At 42.5% G+C, this 22,925-nt stretch overlaps 1 protein-coding gene across 5 annotated transcripts in view; it reads right to left on the bottom strand.

Moving 5' to 3' along the window:
- Positions 1-2,784: 2,784 nt before the first annotated feature.
- The window catches only part of bcorl1 (BCL6 corepressor-like 1), a 30,448-nt gene continuing 10,307 nt past the window's right edge, over positions 2,785-22,925 (bottom strand). For 2 of the 5 annotated variants that reach the window (XM_051954620.1, XM_022201791.2), the window contains exons 2-12: positions 17,314-17,393; positions 14,602-17,214; positions 14,220-14,352; positions 13,436-13,906; positions 10,790-10,977; positions 10,268-10,534; positions 9,991-10,157; positions 9,460-9,605; positions 7,605-7,682; positions 5,708-5,879; positions 2,785-4,572 (exon numbers count right to left, since the gene is read on the bottom strand). In XM_051954620.1, coding sequence (XP_051810580.1) covers positions 4,224-4,572; positions 5,708-5,879; positions 7,605-7,682; positions 9,460-9,605; positions 9,991-10,157; positions 10,268-10,534; positions 10,790-10,977; positions 13,436-13,906; positions 14,220-14,352; positions 14,602-17,214; positions 17,314-17,319 — 4,590 coding nt within the window. In that variant the 5' untranslated portion in view covers positions 17,320-17,393 and the 3' untranslated portion in view covers positions 2,785-4,223. Of the gene's footprint in view, positions 4,573-5,707; positions 5,880-7,604; positions 7,683-9,459; positions 9,606-9,990; positions 10,158-10,267; positions 10,535-10,789; positions 10,978-13,435; positions 13,907-14,219; positions 14,353-14,601; positions 17,215-17,313; positions 17,394-19,735; positions 19,938-20,955; positions 21,097-22,925 lie in introns of those variants that run through there. The other 3 variants (XM_051954621.1, XM_022201790.2, XM_022201792.2) reach the window with 3 other exon arrangements.

Raw genomic sequence — 22,925 nt, forward strand, 5'->3', positions numbered from 1 at the left:
TTGTCCAATCAGAGCCGGTTGGCACACAACGGGAGGCCAATGAGCAGCGAGGCACGGCAGGGGCTCGGTGAAGAGGGCGGACCGGAGGGCTCAGCTCCATGTATGATGTAAGAAAGCTCGATTTATAGGAGAGTCAGAATTTCCCCATGATTCCCAAAACCCTCAGAAACACTCCCTCAGTGAATCACCCAGAAGAAGCTTACAGTATCTGACGAGAACAAAAACAGCAAAGTCTGAAGCTTTAACTTCCAACTACACACAGACAAAGCTTCTTTTTTTGTATTGTAGAATCCACTCTTCATAAAAAGTACATTATGAAGCACTTTAATCTGGTATGAATCCACACAGAACGCGGTGAAATCTGGCAACAGAAAACACTGCTGGGAGTTCAGGTCTGGCAGCAGCAGTCAGTGAACTGATGTAACCTCATGGGGACTGTACAGGTTACACTGAGACCATCTGTACCATGAGGCCCTGCGAAGGGCTGCGACTGGCATGTCACATCTCACTACAATGAACCAGCTCATCACTTTACACTGAGAGATCAAACAGAGCCCGTGTGCCCCCAGGAAAACCCTGAAACACTGTGTATCATCGAGGCTCTGATTCTTTTTTGTCAGTAGTATCACAAGGATAAATCTGCTCCTTCTTAGCTGAGCTTTGAGTTCCATTCTTTAGTTTTATCTGAGGCTGAAATCATAGCTGTAATTTTATCACAAGAAGCAACAGTCAGTGCTTCAACAAATGGAATTTAATGGAGCTTTTATGCCAGTTTAAAGCATTTCATCTGTAGTGAAAGAGCGATACTAGAAACAAATGTCAGCTCATTTATTTTAATGAGCAGTGCTGCTAGGTAAATTTGCTTCATGGGAATATCACATTTTTGTGGGTTTAGTCACTCCCTACATGAACAGCTGCCCTGCGGGTCAGACTGAAGTTCTGACATGTCTCGCATGATGCCACCTCCTGGTATTTGGCTCAGGAAAGAAGCGGGATGAGTTTCCACGAGGCCCTGAACAGCAGCGTCAGGACAGTGACGAGCTGCAGTTAAAAGCGGCTGACGTGTTTAAATTAGGAGCGAGCGTCCTTAGTTGGTCTCTTCATCGTCAAGGAGGACGTCAGCGCTCACGGACGTTCACATTCTGCTTCTAGCTGTGCTGACTATTTAATATGACGCCTCAAAGGTACTTATAAGAAAAAGCAAAATCTCTATGGTTGTATGAATCAGAAGTCCCAACAAAACTCAGAGGAACATACATTTATGATGACTGGGGTCACATTGACGTAAAAGTGGGCAGCAGATGCTCCCTTCAGCTTTAACATGGACAAAGTTGCCGTCACTGGTTCCCTCTAGTGGATAAAATAAACCTCATGTTGTCCTGCAGGTCAAAACTGACCGTTTTAAAGTTTGAAAATGTGGGAAAAAATATATATTTTCAGAGCAAAACTTCTGATGACCACATTTTCAACATTTTTTGGAGATTTTTGAACATTTTTTGGTGGGAAAAAAGAAATGTTAAAAATTTTTAAGATCATTCACAAAAAAATCAACCAAAATCCAGCGAATTTTGCTGACAAGGAATTTTTCAGACAAGGAAACAGTATTTTTGGTTCCCGTAAATGAAGACAACAGGAGGGTTAAAAAGCACAAGGTCGCTAACACCTCTGTAACCTGGCAGTTATATTCTTGACTTTGGAAACTGCAGTTGCCAAAGCAAACCGAAAATAAAGTCACCTGAGCTGCTTTCTTCAGAGTTTTCAGCTGCATCAGTCAGTGTTTGCTCAACTGTCATTAAACTGCAGACTTTCCAGTGTTTCTGAGACTTCACATCGGCTTGAAGGAGGATAATGTTCTACAAGCACATTTCCAGTTCTTAGGAGTAATCTTACGATCCACAACTCAAATTTGTAAACCTTTGAGGATTCCTAAAAGCTCAGCCTTGATTGTTTTACATGAATTAGCTCACTCAGGAAGCCCAGGTGTTTCTGCGCTTGTAATTTTCTCTCATCTTTCACATTGTGCAACCGAATGGGGCTTGAACATCGCCATCAACAGACACATTAAACCTTTAAATGTAATGAACACAAAGCCTCTCCAATAGCATCCCCCAAACACACAATCTACTTATTCGGTTTTCTCAAATGTCTCAGTAGTTTAGCCTCAGATGAGACGAAGACGAGACAGTAACACAGTCAATGGCAGCTGTAAAATACCACCTCATAAATCTGAATGTGAACAATCAGCTGTCAACTCTGGATCACATTACCAACTTAAATCAAATTAGTTAGAGATATAAAATCCCCCACAACAAAGGTAAAGGGTGAGCTAAAGGCAAACCAGAGCTGCAGCCAGTTTTAGCTAATTGTATTCCGCTATCAGACAAGAATAAACTCACCGCAGCAATAATTTACAGTTGTAATGCAGAGTACAAACAGCAAAGAGTATTGTCTGAATTGATTTTAAAACAAGTTAACTAGTGGCAAACTGAGTGCAACAGAGGAATGCTCAGTGTTATTGTTCATGAATTCAGCGCTTGTGTTTTTCCTTCCTTTGACCTCAGAAACAGACAAAAAGTGTAAAACAGCTCGAGGCCAACTGAGAAGTGACTCCGAGTCAAAATGCTTCCAAACAAGCAGAAACAATCCTGCTTTTATTTCTGGTTCACAAATTACTAGGGAGAAAGAAAAAAAATGTTAGGAGTTGCACCAAACAAAGGGATCGTTTGAAATACGGCTGAACATGTCATTTATTATGGTGATGTGAAAAAACAAAGAGATAAAAAGTATGATTCACAATCATGCTTTATTCTTGCTGATTTCTTATAAAAGAATCAAATAAAAGGCTCTTTCAAGATCTCACACACGTCTCCGTCTTTCAGTCTTGTTGTAACCCATTTACTTTAACTAAACTATACTTCTCTTTACACCTTAAGTCTCTTCTTCTTAAATATCCTTTATTAGTTTGTGACTTCAAACCAAAACTTCATTGATTGTCAACACAAAATCTATCGTAGCACCAGTACAATAAAACTGTACTTTTGCTTTTTTGAAATACTGTTTTTGAATGAGGGAGGAAAATCTCAGAATAAAGGGATCCTAATAAGTACATTTCAGAATGAAGCACCAACCATAGAAAGCATTTCTCATAGATAGGGTTGTCAGATACACAAGAGGTCAAATATATTAATGACTATTAAATTAAGCACAACAATCAGTGTAAATAAAACACTGCAACACAAAGCACTCTGGGATCTGGAAACACCATAGGAGGACGTGGGGGACAGTCGTGGCTGCAGTTAAGATGGCGTCTCAGCTCCTCTGGACTCCAGAGATGGTTCAGCTTTTCCTCTGAGAGAGATCCACAGGATTCTGTTTGAGTTCAGGAGGAGCGGAGAACACTACGATCTGTCCAACTCTGTAAACAAACTCTCAATCTCAAGGTCCAAAAGAGCATTATTTCATACTGTGAGCAGGGACTGGGACAGCGTAGTGCTGCGTACTCTGTGAAATGTGCAGGAGAAAGAAACATGGAGAGCTCTTAGGTCCGTCCAGCACTGATCTACTCAGGAAGATAAAGTGAGAAATGACAGAGAGGAAATGGAAATGAGGCTCCGAGCTGGGCCGGTGATTATGTCTGAATATCATGTGCCATGGTCTCTTCTCTGCAGGTCTCCAGATCTCCAGGTTGCCAGAGAAACCATCTGGGCCAATGGCCTCCCTGACTTAAGCGTCTTAGCTTTACGCAAGAGTTCACCAAGATAAAAGCCTCGGATTATCTCCCGTCGAAAAATATCGCTTTCCCTCAGGAACAAGCTCAAACAAAAAGTCCTAAATGTTGTCCGTCCCTTGCCCCAAGAATACATTTATATAACCAAATGTGTTAACCCTGATGGCAAGATATACATATACACTACCAGGTACGTACATAATCAATAAAAAAGGTTTGCTCAAGAGTTCTCGTGTATTCAAATATACCTATAGATAGGAACCTGAAAGCTGCTTTCCAGCACTGACCACTCCGGTGTGCAGGTCCTTCAGATCACTTCTGTCTGAGGTCAAAGGTTATCTGTGGAGTGTCGAGTCTTTACTGTGGCTGGAGTTAAAACCCATGACCCTCGTTACCACGGACGGAGAGGTTTCCTTGGAGCTGCTCCTTGCACTGAAGGACTCTGGTGTCCACAAACAGTGTGTCTGAATGGTGGAGGACTGCGTAGCCAGGGAGGCTATCGGCTGCAAGGCTTCCCTGTGTTCGCCAGCATCTCTTCCTCCTCCTCCTCCTCCTCCTCGTCTTCTTGCAGGATGTGAATGCAGGAGCCCAATAGTCTCTGGAGCTCTGGTACACAACGCACCAGATCCACAAGTCCCTCCTCCTCCTCTTCATTGTCTTCCTCTTTGTTTTTGCCTCTGTATGGAGACGCTAAAGCGGAGCTCACCTGGCTGACTGAAACCTGCCTCCAGAGCTCGGTGTGAGACAAATTCACCACCTCGAAGTGGGGGTAACGCGCCCGGAAGATCCGCGATGACATCTTCAGACGCTTCAGCACGTCTGTCAGGAGGAACCAGTTGCAAAAGCTGGAAAGAGAAACGAGTCACATTATATCCTAAAAATGCAGATCTGTAATTTTAGATTCATAGGCCCGATTATTTCACTGCATAGCCTTTAAACACAACCGGTGGCAAAACTGGAGGATTGTTTTTCACATTTTTCAAATTTCATTTACTTTTGCTTAATGTGATACTTTATTATCTACTTAAAAATAAATTATGCAATCATATCTAGAGTAAATCAAATTTGAAGTAACATAAGCTGCTGTCAGCCTCACAAAAAAAGTCATTAACATTGTGTGATAAATATAAAAAAATCCTAAAAAATGAAATACTCTGGCGTAGGCCTGCATCCCCACAGCACCTGCAGACTACCTGAGTCTCCACTGAATAAACTTGAAGAAACACACAGAGATAAAATATATACTTACTGCAAGAAAAACACTTAACAAAATATGTTTTAGCTGCTCAAGCAGCAGCATCCTGATCCTTAGTCTATTCTCAGGAGAGATCCTATCTAATAATGTTGTATTTGTGGAAGCAATGTTGGATAAATCTTCCTATTCTTCATCATTTCTTTCACAGACTACCATCACCTCAGTGTATTTAAAGTACCTACCTAAACACTGAAATAGGAGCCTAAATACGGCATTTGTTTCTATGGAAAAGGAAGATGTACGGTTCATCATCCTACATTTGTTCTCTGACAATGTACAACTGTGCACAACAAACTGACAGTGACAACAGGTAGACCCATCAGTAAAGAATGTTCTGCAAATATGATTAGCATTTTGCCAAATAAAAATAAAAACTCGGAGGTGAAACAACTGCCATATGCCGGGTCCCAGCTATCAGAGCTTATCTGACCTAAATTGCAGTAATTCTTAAACATACTGAGTAACTGCATCCAATTTTAGATGACATTCGCATGTTTGCAGCAGTGGAACATTATGATGAATATAAATAGCCCCAACTTTCGTCAAAGTGGTCAATTTTGCACACATCATGCAGCGTCAAAGCCTAATATTATTCTCCAATGACAGCTATTTACGTGTCTGTTTTTCAGAACATGGATCCAGATGTTGGCTAAAGGCTGCCACCTATTTCCTGCTGTTCTTTCCCCATTGATTCTTGCCAATAATGTGCCATTTTGTGAACTCACCCCTGTGTTAATGACACCTGAACATGATAGCAGGGTAGGAGAGGCTCGGAGGAGAACTCAAACAGAAGGCAGTCTTTGTCCGGGTCCCGCTCGGTGTTCCCCGTTACGTCGTCATCCAGCTCCTGGTTCTGCTCAGACAGCAGAAAGTCCCAGCACGGCTCCTGGTCCATCTCTGTGAAGAAGATCACAGAGGTGAGAAGACAAACTGGATGAACCTGCGCTGCCACTGAGCTACTTCAACATTCACGAGGTCTGGACGCCCTCTAGTGGCCGGTTAATCCACACACGTACATGAGTGACGGGTGACTGATCATTTCGAGGAACACAAACTTCATGGTGCTGAATTAATTGGAGTACATGGGTGTGAAAATAAAGTTAACAAGCAACATATTGTAGATATTTTTTACTGGTTTATTTGCTATGTTTTCCGGATGTGAAAGCTTGAACACAGTCAAACAGAAAATTTGAGAAACCAGATTAAATGTCTGAATCCCAAACCCTGCTGGAGGACTTAAAAGGCACATTATTGTTAAAATCACCAAAATTACACCATTTATCAGAGAACAAAACTGCTAACACAGGAAGAATTGTCAGATTTCTTTCTAACGGTCCACAACCTATTCATGACATATCCAAATTTTAGGTTATTATATTTTCAAAATATTTATTAAAAAAAAAGATTAAGCCTTTGCACCAACCAGGGGAAAAAAGTACTCCTTAGTGTAACAAAGGAGCGATGAGTGAAGTAGCTAAGACAAACAGTTGTGCCAAAATTAAGGACTTTTTGAACTCAACTGGGCTGAACTGCAGGCTGTGTAAATAGTGTGTCGACTCCAGTTTTCTTTTTAAATCTTTGTAACACAAACAATCATGTAAATTCAACATTACTGTTGTTCTTTTTAATGATTTAAGGCATTGTAACGTCAAAGATAACACTGAGTTCTCGCTACATCTAGCCATGATGTGCTGTTTCCATAAAGGTGCAGAACTTTATATTGTAGCTACGGTGAGTACAAATGAAACGGGGCAAAAAAACACCCAGAAACTGCTTAAACTTCAAAAAATTAAAGCTCAATTTTTCCTGTTTTCAAGCTATTCATTTATACACATTTTCCAGAAATGTACAAGATTAATGCTGGGATTAATAAAAATGTTTTAAGAATGAAAGAGAGAATGTCATATAATTGGTAATTTGAGGTGAACTTGATCAGCCTCTTTGGAAGAAAACATATTTTTAACGCTAACATTGAGAAACTTAGAAACTGAGTGATTTGAACCTGTCATTATTCATCAATCTCCAAAGGAAATATTAAGTACATAAACCTGTGATCACTATAAGACACATACAGCCGAAGGAGACAAATTTGGATTGCCACAGAAATAACAAACTGACCGAACCAGCTGAAATAATTTAATGTACCTTCAATACTGGTCCTCTATTCGAATTATTTAGATGTAGCTTTAGGATTTGAAGGAGGAAAGGATTATTTTCAGTATGGTTGCCATAAGGAAAATATAAATATTTGTCCTGTATAGTCTTTTGTCTCCCGGTATATTGAGAAATCTGCAGTCCACATTCTCTTCAGTGTTCTTCAGCTCTTCCAAGCAACTCTAATCCTCCTCTTCCTCTGCTGGATAACTGGCTCCCTGTGGCTGTTTACAACACAACGCGGATGCTAGTACTCAGAGCTAACACCCAGCCTACAAACTAGCTTCCTCTCCCTGCAGCGACCTGGTCACCGCTCCAACAAACCTTAATGCGTTTGCCTCAAGGACAGCGGAGGAGTGAGATTTCAATCACTTTTCTGTCACCATGCTCACAGATTAAAACAGGACATTTGACTGATCAGTGGCTTATGTTCAACAGACAGACAGATCCAGCACTGAGGATTCTTACCAAACAGGGAGCTACTGTAGAAATCCCACGGTAAACTGGGATCCTGTTCATTGCGGCCTTCCAGGTCTGTAAAGTATTCTGGAGGGGGGAAAAAAGAAGAATGTCTTGCATTATTTTTGTGACAGTTCATCTGTTATGACGACTAAATAAAATGTGGACAGTGCACACACTAATGCCGGTCTGCTTAAAAAGGGATAAGTGAAAACTTTTGTGTTTGTCCAAAAGTAAAGTACACAAAATCTGTACTAAGTATCAGCAAAGTAAGTGAAGCTTGACTTTGTGATATGGTTGACTTTTCAGCAGAGAGCAGCCTACCAAAGAAAAGAGAAAACACGTTTATAATAAGCAAGAGGGAATCATACATGGTAAAGGTTTGTCAGGGAGGCAGATTGGAAGTAATTACTAAAGACCACAGGAAAGGAAACTTAAAGCATTTTCCCTAATCATTCATTTTCCTTTTAAATGATCAATAATTGAGAAATCATTAAAGGCTTCTACAACACAAAATCCATTCTTTCCCACAATGATAATTTTACTATATTCTATATATATATATTTCTGCAGCACTCGTTAATTATTTTTTACATGCTGGTAGACATAAATACAGGCAACGCAACGGCTAAACATTTCCACCTTGAAGCTCCAGCAGTCTCAGAAACACAGATTCAGGGTTTCATATGCAACAAACATCAGGAAGCAATCCCGTCAGTTTGCAGGGTGGAGCGTCGTGCATAATTATGGCTGAACTGCGCTAATATTACAACTTTTCATTGTGTAGCGTAGAGTAGCTTTTCAGTGTTTGAGCAGAGTCGTAGGTGAGCCAGTGTGCTCCAGTTGCAGTGAATGGGGAAGGGTTAGAGACTTAATATATCTGCAGTCCCAGCGTAGAGTCACATCCAAGTCATTTTAGGGCAAAAAGAGATTAATTTCACGGAATAAGCTAACTAAATATGTAACTTTCATACCCAGAGATGAGTGTTCGGGGGTTCAGTCCATAACTGGAGGGAGCGTATTGATGGGTGAGTCATCTGCACATTTGCTGATTAAAATTCAGCTGGTAATTTTTAAAGGATAACGCTGCAAGGGATTTAGTTTGTGTAAAGTCGAGCTTCCAAATACGTCAAGGCGAGATTCACCTTTTGCTGTTTGTGGTATTAATAAAACCACTTGAAGATGTCTCAAGTGAATAAAAACTCCAGGTCCAAATCTCAAGTGGATGGAAGTGAAATCATGAACAAACAGCACTGTGACATGTCACGTCAGCTTTGAGCATCGTCAATTAATACATTCTTGACTGATTATATTCTTAGAAGCTACAATTCAATCATTGCCTGATCAATAACACATGTACGTGGCAATCTCAGCTTCAACACAGTGTCAAAATGTTTCATTTTACTAGAACAACATTTTCAGTTTTTGACAACCAAATACAGCTGCAAGACAACAAAACAATCTGAGTCACACGTCTGACAAGAAGTGACTCAGTTACTGTCAAACTCTGTGCTGATAGATGAAGATTTAGCTTTGTATGTCTCGTATGTGCTGCTTGTAACCGGTACTGTTTACTGTATACTGCGCCAAATGTGATGTGGTGGGAGTGGGCAAAGAGTTTATTAATGTGTTGACACATTGCTTGATGAGTGACTGCAAAGTTGGCAAATCAGTATTTAATTATTTGTTTTCATGTCTCATTTCAATTAGCTTTATGAAAGCCTTTGTGCTCAGTTGTTTCTGTGTGTAAAGTGTTTGCTGATGATTGAAAAATTGAATTCAACCTGCAGTAAAATGTTCACACATCGTCTATTAAACCAAAATTATTCAGATGGAAACAAAAGCAAATAAAAATGTGCACTACCTGTGAGGAAGGTCTTCATGCTGGGACTATGTGCCAGTTTGACCGGCGTGTGTCCAGAGTAGGTTGCCAGGGTCGGGTCGGCACCGTGGTTCAGAAGCAGCCAGACTATCGGTAGGTTATCACTCGCTACTGCGTCATGAAGTGGCCTAAGGGAAGAAGAAACCAAACACAAACGCCATTTAGGAATTGCATAACAAGACAAGAGATGACATAAAAATATGCATTACTCCATTACAAAAGATGTAGAAGGAATACAACATAGGTCCACTACATGAATATAAGCACTTTTAAAGGTGAATCTGAGCCACAAACAGTTCCATTTGCTCAGTAAAGACGGTAAGATGAGACTCGTGGTTCCAAAAGGCTAAGACGAGGCTGCTGAAGCTTTCAGTGTTTTACACACATGCTGCTGAAAAAGGTCAAGAATTAACCTTCATGCTTGAATTTATTATTACGAAGGTTACACACACGACAACACTTTAGTTCAACTAATTAAAACCGTCGTCCTATCCATGCAGCGTGAAGCCTCACCGTGTTCCGTCCTGAGCGCTACAGTTGACATCTGCACCGTGTTTCAGCAGCATCTGGACAATCTGAGTCCAACCTCGAGAGGACGCCTCATGGAGAGCTGTGTAACCAGCGTTATCCCGCCGATTAACCTCCCTGATGTCCTTTTCAAGACAATACTGGACTACATCCTGCAGGACACAGGCAGGACAGGTGTCAGTATTATGTTTCAAAGAAGCATAGTGTTTACTGGAGTCAAAGTCCTGTTAACAATACTACACAAGTAAACGTGGCATTTTACCTGATAGCCCAAGCGGGCAGCACGTTGCAGCAAGGTCTCCCCTGCATTTTTATTGACAATCAATCGCCGAACCTCCGGAGGAATTGGCTTTTTGGGTGGAGTGTCTGAACCACTGCTGCGTCCCGGTGAACTTTTCTTATTGGATGGAGAAGACGGCAAACTTTTTGGAGTGGGTGGTGGGCTAACTGGTCTTTTCACACCGGCACCTTCATCTTCCAGGGCAAGCGAGGCCCCACGCTTCCCCCCACTACTGCGTTTGGTCTTACTCTGAAACACACATTTACTGATCAGTGCACTGTGTGAAATGGAATCTTTCACAATGCCAAGTTAGGGCCCCAGCTTCCACTCATCAAGAATCTGCGCTATATAATCCCAGCTGCTATCATAAATGTGACAAATATAGCATTTCATCAGGCCACAGGGGGGAGCTGTAAGCTTATATATATTTATGGTCCCTTGCTCCGACCAGCCCTGTATGATTGGAAATGTACTGTAATCCAGCAAACAGCATCAGCAACTTACCTTCGGTTCTTCACTGTCACACAAGTGTTTGCTTTTGAACTTCCTCTTCCCTGAAGGCTTATCATTGCACTCCGGAGACTCCTCACTATCCTGGTAGCGGACTGATCCTGAGCGAGTGAATGAGGGTCTCCGTGGAGGAGGCTCTGGACTGCGGTCAGTGGGACTCGGACACTGATCTGGGTGCGGATCTGCAATGACAGAATAGAGAGGAGGTTATGCTGAGCGGTAACAGATGAGCCAATAATCTGAAAATTGAAACTTTAAGCACCTATTTTATCAGTGTTGCACCGGTACAGCAGTTTAGCAGCCTCATGCTCGTGTCCATCTGTCAAGCCTAACATGGAGCATGGAATACATTAGGTTCTGTTTTGTGCCGACACCACACAGGCTGGTACGTCCTGAACTAATGTGCCTTGGCTAAGTCATGTTATCTGATGAAACAGCGTAACTGCTGTCTAGCTCTGCTTTTGCAACCATAAGCTCAGGTCTGCCAAATTTCTGTTTATTCTCTCCATAAATGCCTTATGATGCATGCTATATCCACACTAAGAGGTAGATTATGTGGATGTTCTGATGCTGCCGTGACACACCTCAAGAATATCAGCTGCAAATGGCACAAATGTGCCGTCTTCATAAATGATATCGTTTGTCAGATGTTAATTTATCTCAGTAGTTGGAATTCGCATGTTATCATATATATTTAGATATGTACATATGTACATATTTTGGCTGCTTCATAAACGGTTCCATCAAGTTCCATCAAACCAATGAATGCCAAAACCCGCCTCTGGGAGCTATCTTGAAAAAACAAATCATCAAAATTACACAATTTATCAGTGCTGGAACTTTAAAAACAGAAAGAATAGTCAATTGAACTCTATCATGAGAATTCATCAGATTCTTTGTATTCTACACATCTCATCTAAAAATTTGTCATAATAACAAAAAATCAATATGTATCAACCACATTCTGTAAATGCTCCATGAAGTCATTAGTGACTCAGCTGTGACCAGCAGTCACATGACCAAATTCAGGGATTTTTCAGTTGAACTGGGCTGAACTATGGGCTGGTTTTACACAGAACAAAGGTGAAACAAATATGGGAACAAATTAAAAGCTTAAGTAATGAAATTACAATTTTACAGTAACACTATAATCACAGCATTCAATACTGATAGCAACTGTGGCCACTTTCAAAGTGCTGTAAATGCTGACTCCAGTTTTTTCTTTGGATTTTGTAAAAATAAAAATAGTCAAAGAAATTCAATTTTAGTTTTTAATTCATGACAATATAATTTTGGTATACTGCACAGAAGGCCTTTATCTGGTTTCTCTATTTCTAGAGAGAGGCGTAGAACTTCACATTACAGTGAAAAATGAGCCCACAGTGAGTAAAAATGTCACAGGCACAAAAGACACCCAAAGACTGCTCAGGGTTCCTCAAGTTAATGATTTTGCAGTGCATCTGTTATGAAGATGTACATCCTTATAAAATCAATTTGCCCCTGTCTATTTAATTTGTTTCAAATACAGAAGTCAACCCGCTCTGTGATTCTGTGGTCAGTTGTGAATCCTTTATTTTTAAGTCCTCTAGTGACAACCTGAACAGATATTTTTATGACTCACAGACACCAGTTATCACCATCTCTGCCCTGTATGGTTCAGGAGCCAATGAAAACAGTGCAGACTATTAATGGCAAAACATACACATGTAAAACCTAGCATTAAGTATTTTATCTTATATTACTAAAAGTCGAGTCACACAAAAGTCACTCACAAAATTTAGAACTTTGAAGCTTTTTCAAGTCTTTAGTTATCCATATTTGGTATCCACCATAAGAAAGAAATAATGCTTGAAAAACAAATTTAAAACATGTACATTGGTAATGTGATTTTGTGTTTGTGAAAAGTTGTTGAAACCAACTGTCAGGTAGACTGAAGTGATTAAGTCATGAAACGATGTTGCTGCTGTTCTGGACAGACATTTCTACAGAAACGTTACAGAGTGAATGAATGTTAAGCATTCATGTAGATAATTGTATAGTGGCTTCACAGTTATTCCAGAGTACAACAGAGCTTCAGCTATTGTTGGTACTGATTCATTCATCGGATATTTTTTAAAAGAATAAATAATTGCTCAATGATGACAAATACGCATCACAAGCCAGCACAGCCAAATGTTTTGTCACTTAGTATGGTCAGCAGCCAAAAACAGAATTAATGTATAATGGTATTAAAACAGAATGATTCAGGCTAATCTGTGAGGCTGTTACCAACTAATGTTTGATGCAGTTAAAGGACTAAAAGAACCACTAATAATAACTAAAGACCATTTTCACATATATTTCTTTCTTAATGATTTAATTAAAATCATTTCAGCAATTATCAAAATAGCTGTTGTTTACTTTTATGTCAATGAACTGATTGATTAAATGATTGATCCTTGCGACTGTGAATTAGCAACTTAGATAATTTTTCATTTCCTGATTGTAGAAAAATGCAAAGAAGCTGCAGTAGTCAATCTTTTAAGATCTATTCTGTAGCATCATGAATGACTGTTCTCATATAAGCTGTGGTTTTGATTAAACTTGACCTGGAAACAGTTAAATGAAAACTTTACTGATCTCCAGAGTGAAACTACATACCTGCTAGGGTTTCAGTGTTCTGTCTCAGGGAGTCAGACTCTTGTTGATGCTCTCCATCTTCCAGTTTGTCTTTCTCAGTGATGTATTCACCGGTCTGGTACTTCTTGTTACGACATCGCCGGCGTTTCTTTTGAGCAGGTGTGTCACCCTCTGCGCTGGCCGTCTTGCCTTTGCCCTGTAACATACGTTCTGGCAGGGGGTTTGATCGTGGCCTCCCTCTTGGGCGGCGGGCAGGTTGGGTGGGAGTCAGAGGGGCTGACTGGGAAACTGCTGTAGGAGCCATTGGTGGTGGTGGAGGGGAAGGTGTTGCAAAGCCCCAGAGATCAAGTCGAGCGTCGTCACCTCGCCGTCGTCCTCTCCTCAGTCTCGGGAAGGAGCTCTCTGTAGTTTCGACCTCCTTACTGGATACGCCAATGCTACTGAGGGACACTGGAGTCTCTACACTCTGAGGACTGCTGCCGCTATCTGTAACTGATTAAATCACATCTGATTGTTACATTCACACCAGCTCCTATGCCTGGAATACGACTGAGACATCAACAAAACACCAGATGATATGCGAGAAATTTTCTGTGCACATTTTAATCACACACAAAGTACCATACTACAGAAAACTGTCTGCAGGCGAAGACCCAGCGTAACCTAGCCAAAAGCTCAATAAAAACTACGTCTGATACAACTGAAAGCATCACTAAATTTGTGATGGATATCAGAAATTTGTGCACACTGTGAAAACTTCCAAGGGCAGTAAATGTCACAAGACTATAAGAAACAAAGACTGTACCTGCTTTGTTGCGGGTTGGTTGCTCATCCTTGCTTGGACTGATGTTGTCCCTTGGAATCGACTCTTTACTTTGTGGGGAAAGTTTTCCCACAGACGGAGTCGGCTCCAGCACAGGTGTACATTGTTTCTTCCGCTGAAATACACAAGGGACAGAGTGAGCACACTGTATTGGATGCTATTGATCACAAACCTTTCATAATGATGGAGAGCACGTACCAGACTCGCAACGAACCCTCAAAAGTTAAATCTTAGATTATTGTGATGAAAGAGGATTCTGAATGGCTAGTTGAGTGGTTAACATCTTAAAAGATGATTGCTACCTTAAATATTTCCACTCACTTAAACTAAAGAGAGATACTAAGAGGAGCGCTTAATAATTTACCTTCTTTTTGCAAGACACTTTGATCGGAGTATTTTCTGTGTCTTGCTTTTTCTTTCCTGCAGCCTTCTTTAATGGGTCTGCTGGTGATTTATCCTTTGCTGGCTTCTTAGGACTCGTCTTCTTTTGTTTGATGGCAGCAGCTTTTGCTTTGGTTGGCGACTCCTCTTTGGTTCCGTTTGTTTTCTTCTCAAACTTATCGCCTCCCCCTGCACACTGGCCTGTAAGAATAGATGCAACCATGCCCTCCAATTTTTCACTGGGAGGACTGTCTGACGTCCCACTTTCTTTCCTCAAAATCTCCCCCTCCAACACCTGGGCTAGTTTACTCTCCATCCTGTTCCCATTTGTTGATGCATTGCTCCCAAAGAGATGAGACTGGCCAGCAGGCTTGGAGGAGCCCTGCTTCGCTTGCAGTCCCACGTGCTCCCCCTGACTGGTGTGTATGTCAGTGTTATTCTCCAAAGGCTCAGTGGTGTTCGGCTTCTCATGTCTTTTCATAGCTTGAGTCAAATCCCCTTGAGATGGCACACCAGGCCATTTTTCCACAGACCAGTATGGTGGGTATTCGAAAGCAGAAGAATGTTTAGATTGGATGTCTTGGCTCCCAGTAAGTGGATTCGGAACATCGGCTTTCCTTGATGCAACAGGAGAAGCTTGAGGGTTATTATCGCCTGTCAGTGCTGTCGTTTCTAGAGCTTGCTGCTTTACAATGGACGCAAGGTTAGACAGAGGAGACTTCATTCTCTCCCACTTTTCATCCTCAGGTTTGGACGGGCTATGATGACCACTCTGAAACTTACTTGCTTCTGTAACTGGGAGACCCTTGGTCTTTGGAGATCCCTGTGTGATTTTTCTATGAACAGACGAGGCTTGCTGTGGAAGATGTGACGGCTGTTGCCAAGCTGGATTTACAACTGTGGTCGAGTATGGCACCCCTGGTTTGCCAGGTGCAGATTTCTGATGAATCTGAGTGTTGGCAGAGCTTAACAGGGCAGTGGTCAGGGCTCCTTTAGGGGGACAGTTCTTAGCTATGGCTGTGCTGGTGTTTTTAACATGCTTGACACTGTGGGCATGTTGGTTACCCTTCATCAGACAGGATGGCTTCTTTCCTCCTGAGGCCAGATGTTCTCCTTGGTCAATTATAGATATAAACTCCTGCTTTGCAAAACTCTGAAATTCATCTGCAAAGGTCCCTTTTCCATCTTTGCCCCTTAGAGTAGAAGCCAGGATGGGGCTAGCCACACCTACATATGTGCCTGGGATGTTTTTTATTGAGTCCTGTGAAGATCCCTTACCCCAAGTGGGTTTGGGCTCTGGGATCTGGTGATTCTGAGGCCTGTTTATTTGCTTTGAATGAGAACCATTTCTGTGTGTATTTGGTAAGACAGGGTATTGCACAGCAGAGCTATAAGCAGTAGAATGAGTCCTCTTTGAATTCAGAAAATCCCTCTGATTTGACTCATTATTATGAGGCTCCATCATAGTAAGTGGAGGGTCATTTATGCATTTTGGGCGTTTTGATTTAGCAGACAAATCAAGAGGTACGTCTCTTGATTCAATTGAGCAAGCTGTGTGGTCCTCTGCAGCAGAGGGAGGTGCTGTTTTAATGGACCCCATGGCTGTCTTGTCTATGCTGTTGCCTTTCTCCACATGGTTCAGCAGTCTGCTTTGAGAGGTGATGCTGGCCAGTGCAGAACCACAGCAAATGGCAGCAGTGGGAGACAAGGTGTAGTGGGTGGCTGCTCCTGAAGTTAATGATGGGTGCTGCAATGGTAGGGCAATAGCTGGTGAGGCTACCACAGAGGCTAAAGACTTATGTTCTCCTACAGATTTGGCATTCTTACTTGATGAGTGGTTAGATTTGAGTTTTGAAGTTGATGTGCCTGTTTTTTTCTCTGCAGCTGGAGTCCGGCCCACAGACAATGAATAGGGATAGGTCCGCATGAGAGGTGTCCCTCCGACACCTGAGCTTTGAGGCTGAATTTCTTTCTGAAACTGACTGGCTGTGGCTTCTCTCAATGCCGCAATCTGACCCAATGCTGGTGGAAGAGTTATTTTACAAAGTGGAGAAGAAAAATTAGGGGAAGGAAGGAAGGCAACAGGCTGGGCTGGTTTAAACATGGCAGAGCACTGAAACCCAGGTGGAACACTTTGCACAGATTGCGTTTGCGGATGTGACTTCTTACTGGATGTCACATTACTGTGACAGGGGTTGAGCGAGTCCTCCCGATTATTTTTTAAACCGCTTGACCACTGAGGTGAGGGGAAGACCCCAGCACCATCTGTTTTGAGTTTAGTGGCTTCTGCCCTTTTTTCTGTTCTCTTCTCTGAGCTGCCGAGGACTGAGCTGGACATTGGTGCATTGTTGGGCTGTTGAGGAGGAGAAAGTTCGGGGCTGTGGTTGTAATTGCTCGTGTCCAGACAGGCTTTTACTGTCTTACAGTCTTTTGTTGGAGTGGTCTTGTTTTGCTGACTGAGGGTAACATCTCCTCGAAACTCAGGGGGAAGCGTCTGGGGGGGATTTCCCACCATACTCGCAGACGCTTTATTTGGAGCACTGATCTCTCTGCTCACCGTGCCTCCATCCCCTACATTCATTAGTGTGGGATCCACCTGAGTAATAAGAGAAGTTCATGAGGCCAGTGTTAATTAGATAAGAGGACAGAATGCTCTAATCAAGTCATCTAACTTCAACAGAAAAAAAATAATTACCTGCATAGGTGTTTCTTTAGCACAGCATGCCTCAGGGGGTGTCAGTCAGGTGAGAGTTTCCCTTGAAATACAGTGATATGCTGCAGAATATACAAGAACAAGAGACACTTGATGTGATCACTGGTCATGGTGTTCTCATTTCAGTTACAGAAAATAAGTTAATTTATGGCATCATGAAGGAACAAGGAGTATCCCATAAAGCAGTCATGTAATTCACAATAGCCAACATTGAGCAATTGAAAACTTCCTTTCATCGAGATAGGCTCAGGGGTCAGATATGTTACAATTTCCTCTGAGCAGGAAGACAATTTAGGGTAGCAGAGAGAAGTGTGGTAAACTGATGGAACATATTCGTCATGCGGTTCCTCTGGTTTTATTTGGCTGCGTGTGGTGATTACTGAAAATTTGTCAGTGCCCATTTATCCAGAATGTGAGCTATCAATTCTAAAAATTCTTTATTTAGTGAGTAGCTTAAGAACTAACGCATTAGCTGCAACACAGAGAGAGTATCAGTCAATGAACCCCTGGTAAAAGCCACCTACAGCATGATCACCCCATTCACATTGTTTGCTAGCATTTTGCACATTTTCCATGTTATTTTGCAAGTTAACCAGACAACGATCTGCCGAAACTGTTTTGTTTATGTTGGAAATGAAAAGCGACCGACTAACTCTCTAACTCCGACAGTGGATCCACAATGACGCTCTGCTCCAACATCATTCAAAATACTGTGGCACGGGGAAAAGAGTACTCTAGGAAACCCCCTAAGAAAATCTTTTTTTAAGCAGAGCAGGTGTCACGCATGTTTACAGATCCACTACTGACATACAAAAAAAACACTATACCTTCAGACCTCTTTTTCTACTCTGGAAACCTACTTGTCCTTGAGCTGAGATGCACCTGTTGTATTTTCTAGAAGATGCGTGGAAAACCTTGATTATACAAAAATACTCTTTTGTGTTTTTCACCACAAAGTTCAATCACTTTGAAATCATTCAGTAATTTCAAAAATCATTTGACAGCCACTCCTACTTCACAAAAAAAAAAACCAATTCTCAGCTTATATTCTCTAGATGGTCATGTTTCCACGCCACACTTGTTTAAGTTACGTATCGGACAGCAGTTTGGCTTCTGAACCAGCTGTGATGTCACAAAATCATGCTTGTTGAGCACGGAGAAACTTTCCACGTCCAGCAGAATAAATGTGAAAGCAACCTTCTACTGTCAACATATGCATCACTAAAGATCAAACACTCAAGACAAGGAGCAAAAGGCAAAGCACATTTTTGAGTGAAAAGGGATGTTAATTACTTCACTAACTTTTGTAGCCTAACGATGCACTGTCCAGTTGTATTAGGGGAAACAACTAAATATAATGAACTAAATACCAAATAAGACTGGCCTCGTGTAGACTGTTAGTCATCCAAGTTGTCAATACCTCAGTTTTAAAGTGAGGGAACTCTTGGATGAGAGGTGACACATTTTCAAGAACCAAAAACCAGTCCAGCTGCCTTCCACTGAAGCACTTAGAGTTAAATAAAATTAGTGTCAGCAGATTCTCAATATTAAAGGATTCTGATAAAAAAAAAAAACAAGAAATGGGACACCGCTAGTTTTTACTGCATGAGCCTTGTGATTTTTTTTTTTTTGTGTGAAATTCTTTTAACAATCACTTCAAACAGAGGCTCTTGCGTAGGCGGTCCATGACCCCTCAGACCCTGGGAGCTGTCCCTAGTAGGCTCATTCAGTAATCCATCCATGAGGCAATCAGCTGTGACTGCTCAAACGATCTTTTATTAGTGGGCATGTTTGTGCCGATTAAGTCATGCACACTAGCATATGGCTGAAAATTAGTAAAAGTTTTGTCGTTTGCTTATGCAGGTGATTATGTATGAGTGGATGGTGAATTATTTATGATTGTAAGGTGAGGGTCATATGGAATTAGATGTTCATCAGTCTTAAATATGACATAAAACCTCCTCTATTGCTTCAAGAACTCACAACAGAATACACAACCAATGATAGCTATGAACACTACTGTGAATAATAAGCAAACAGCTTTATGTCATCTGAAAACAAACAGCTGAAATACTCCCATACACCGGGGACACACGCCACAACAGCCCCTGGTATGTAGGTAGAGGTGAGTGCAGACGAGCCCATCTGCAAGTAAATGAGACGACTACAAAAGGGACTGTGTAAAAAACAACAACAATAAAATAAAATCTATGTCAAAGCTTTGGGGAAAGGAAATGTTTCACCCTGGAGTCAGTGAAACTAACGAAGATGATGCACATAATGACTGACATGCCGATCTCTGCTGGAATCTGCGAGCATCGGACTGAAAGAGAATCCAGCGATGCAGATAGGGCTCCGTGTACAAGGAGGGTCCTGCATACATTACCGTACAACAGTTGCTTACAGCTAGTTTGTCTTTGTGCTGCGATCGCGCTCTGCTCCGCCACAATTGAATTCATCCGCTCTGATGTAGGCCAGCAAATGTATGCAGCAGTCCGCGCGCACACGCCACTGGGCAACTCGCTCAGACCAAACAAAGTCGAGCCTGGAAATACCTTTGAGAAAGTAAAAAACACAGCCTCGAAGGAAGCACATTCTCCCACTTCCACCCGTCAGCTCCTCAGGACAAAAACACCACACACGCGTCCTGAAAAGTGCACATGCATGTTGTTGACACCGGGGCACTCACAAAACAACACGTTCCCCTCTGATATCGATATCAGCACTGGAAAACTCTGGAGAGTCCAGGGTTCGCTGCGTGTCTCGGCTGGAGATGGCGAGCAGTCATCATAATGAGAGAATGGCAACTGGCTCTCAGGTGATCGGTCCATCTGCAGACAGACAGGCTGCCTTCATCTCCAGACGAAATGAGGACGGATTGAAACGTTTCGACATGAAAGACAGATGTTTGGGGGGGAATTATAGCAAGTGACAGGAGAGATTTTCCTCTACCGAGCAGCTGCGACGTAAAGAGCACAATGTGGCAATGTGTCACATCTCCTGATAAGGTAAGTCAATGCGAGAAGGAGGAGGAGGAGGAGGGAGGGAAACAAACTAAACTACCATCAGTGGTTTCATCAGCCGCGCAAAGTAACACAAATAATCCATTGCAGCCCGCTGACAACACCGAAACTGGAGTTACTGGCGAATAGGTGGAGAAAGTAGGCAGCTGGAGAGCGACCAGAGGGGTGGGAGAACACAACTTATTACACGGACTGGAGCGACCACGAAAAGGCTGACCACCAGCTCCACCACAAACACCAGCTCCACCAGCACCTCCAGCACGGGTAGGTTCCAGCTCCCTGCGCAGCGGAGTCTCCGCGAAGCCCCACTACTCCCGGCGCTGTTACATGTTGAGGCAGGCTACTGTTATTTATCCCCGGCCAACCTACTGTGAAGTGCTCCAGTCTCTCTTATCGGCCCTTTCTGCTGAACCGACGGAGCCACTTCGGCGTCGAGCCCCCGGACCCACCGAGCCTCTCCTCTGCTCTCCTCTCCGGCCCCATTTAAGACTCCCCCTCCTCCCCTCATCTCTCTCTCATCCAAAATCATGACACTAATCCTCAGCTTAATCAGGCCAGCCTCACATACAAAGATGGTCTAATGACACAAAACAGTTACGACCCGCTCGTCCAGATGGCATGTGAACGACGCGCAGGCACGACTGTGATACGGCCGCGTCCAACCTCCCGCCGCCGCCGTTCCGTGGCTCCTCACTAATCTCGACGGTTTTTCGGTTCTAAAAAGTCCGGGGGGCGGGAGGGAGGGAGGAGGAGGGAGGTAAGGGGGGTCGTCAGACAGTCCGTTCCGTCTCCCAGTCTCCAGTCTGGTGGGAGAGAGAGAGAGAGAGCGGAGAGGGAGGAGGGGCAGAAGGGTGCACGATGACAGGCATGGGAGATGTAGTGCTCGGCTATCCACGCCCAGGATTAGACGCTGGAGAGGCTGGGAGGGGTGAGACTGCAGGTACCGGCATTGCAACGCGAGCTCCAGCCGCTCAAGGGGAATGAGAGGGGGGGGATCGGCGACAAAGAGTGTAACGGTGCGCTAAACTGAAAAAAGGCTTATCGGGGTAACGAAGTAATTAACTGAAATTAAAAAACAGAGGGGGAAAAGGGAGAGCTAAGGAGCTGAGTGTCAGTGGAGACCGTGTGCGCTTCAGTGTCAGTCAGGTCAATTAACAGGCAGCTGAGGGTAATGGTTTCTCCACAGAATCGCAAAAATATTATTTTTTAAAAACGGAGAGAGAGAGAGAGAGTGGGAGAGGTTTAGGTTTGTTGCAGAGGAATTAACACGAGGAAGCCAGACTCCGGGGGCTGGAGGCTGTAGGCTGCACACTGATGGACAAGCCTGAGAGGAGCTGGAGGGGAATGGTAGAGCAGTTTGCACTGTAGGACTGTTGAAACAAACAATAAAAAAACCTTGTGAGGCATTTTATCTGCAAAGAACTTTTGGTCATTTATGATGACGGATGGAGCCAACCTCACTGTCTAATGAGGTTTAGTTTAAATAACAGAGCTTTCAGCACTGACCTCCATCAGTTCTGTTAAATAAAAATCCCCTGGAAACACAACTTTTGCTACAAGTTGACAGAAATCTGTCTTGCACGTGTCCCACTCCTATCCTTTTCTGATAATGAATGAGCTGTATAACCATCTGTGGAGATTATCAGTGGCCCAGATCATGGTGATCCAAGGGGGCATCGGTTAAAAAACAACCAGACTCTGTTTGAGGTTCTTAAAAGGGTTTCACCCACATCCAAGAGGTGAAATTTGATTAGATGATTTACTGAAGTTCCTAGTGGGAGATCTATTGACATTTTCACACTCCTTTGCAATCCAAAAGTGACATTATTACCCATACAGCCAGAATTTATTGTTCTCATCAACACAGTGCCTCAAAAATCATACTGTCTTTCATTATAACCTCTAAAAAATAAAGTTATTCCAAAAAACCCACAAAGACAACTCATGGCAACATGACTTCCTTCACTTTACTTTGATTACATTTCCCTCTCTCATTATGGCTGACAACAATGTGGGCTGAATACTTCCCAAATTAACTGTGTGATTTTTCCAATTTGTCTTGGTTTAATGGTGTGAAGACATTTTGCCAACAAGGCTGCTAATAAACATTTATAATGAACATATGAACAAAGGCAGAGGCATTCCCTCTGCAGTGAACCTTCCGTCATTCACCTCTTGCAGTGCTCTGTGTCAAAATCACATTTCCTGTTGCTATCAGGTCAAGTCACGTTTTAAACTGGATCTTTTACAGAGAAGCGGTTTTAAGGTTTAGGGCAAAAGAGCAGGTTGGATCAGGCAGGGCTTTTGAATATGAAAACATCACATATTTTGTATAAATAAATAAAAATAAAAATTGAGACAGCTCAGGCAGCTCATGAGGACAAGAGATTTCAGTCTACAACAATAAAAAATGCTTAATACAGCAGCTGCACTGAGCTCAGCACAGTCAAATATGGTACATGCCACTTTATAAATATAGGAACAAACAGTGAGACAGCTCTAAATGCGATATTGATGTACAAGTGGGAGCCTCCTACTGCGGATGTCATGTCCGTAATCTAAAAGAACTCT

The sequence above is a fragment of the Acanthochromis polyacanthus genome, chromosome 10 (genome assembly GCF_021347895.1).
Source record: "Acanthochromis polyacanthus isolate Apoly-LR-REF ecotype Palm Island chromosome 10, KAUST_Apoly_ChrSc, whole genome shotgun sequence".
Classification (NCBI taxonomy): domain Eukaryota; kingdom Metazoa; phylum Chordata; class Actinopteri; family Pomacentridae; genus Acanthochromis; species Acanthochromis polyacanthus.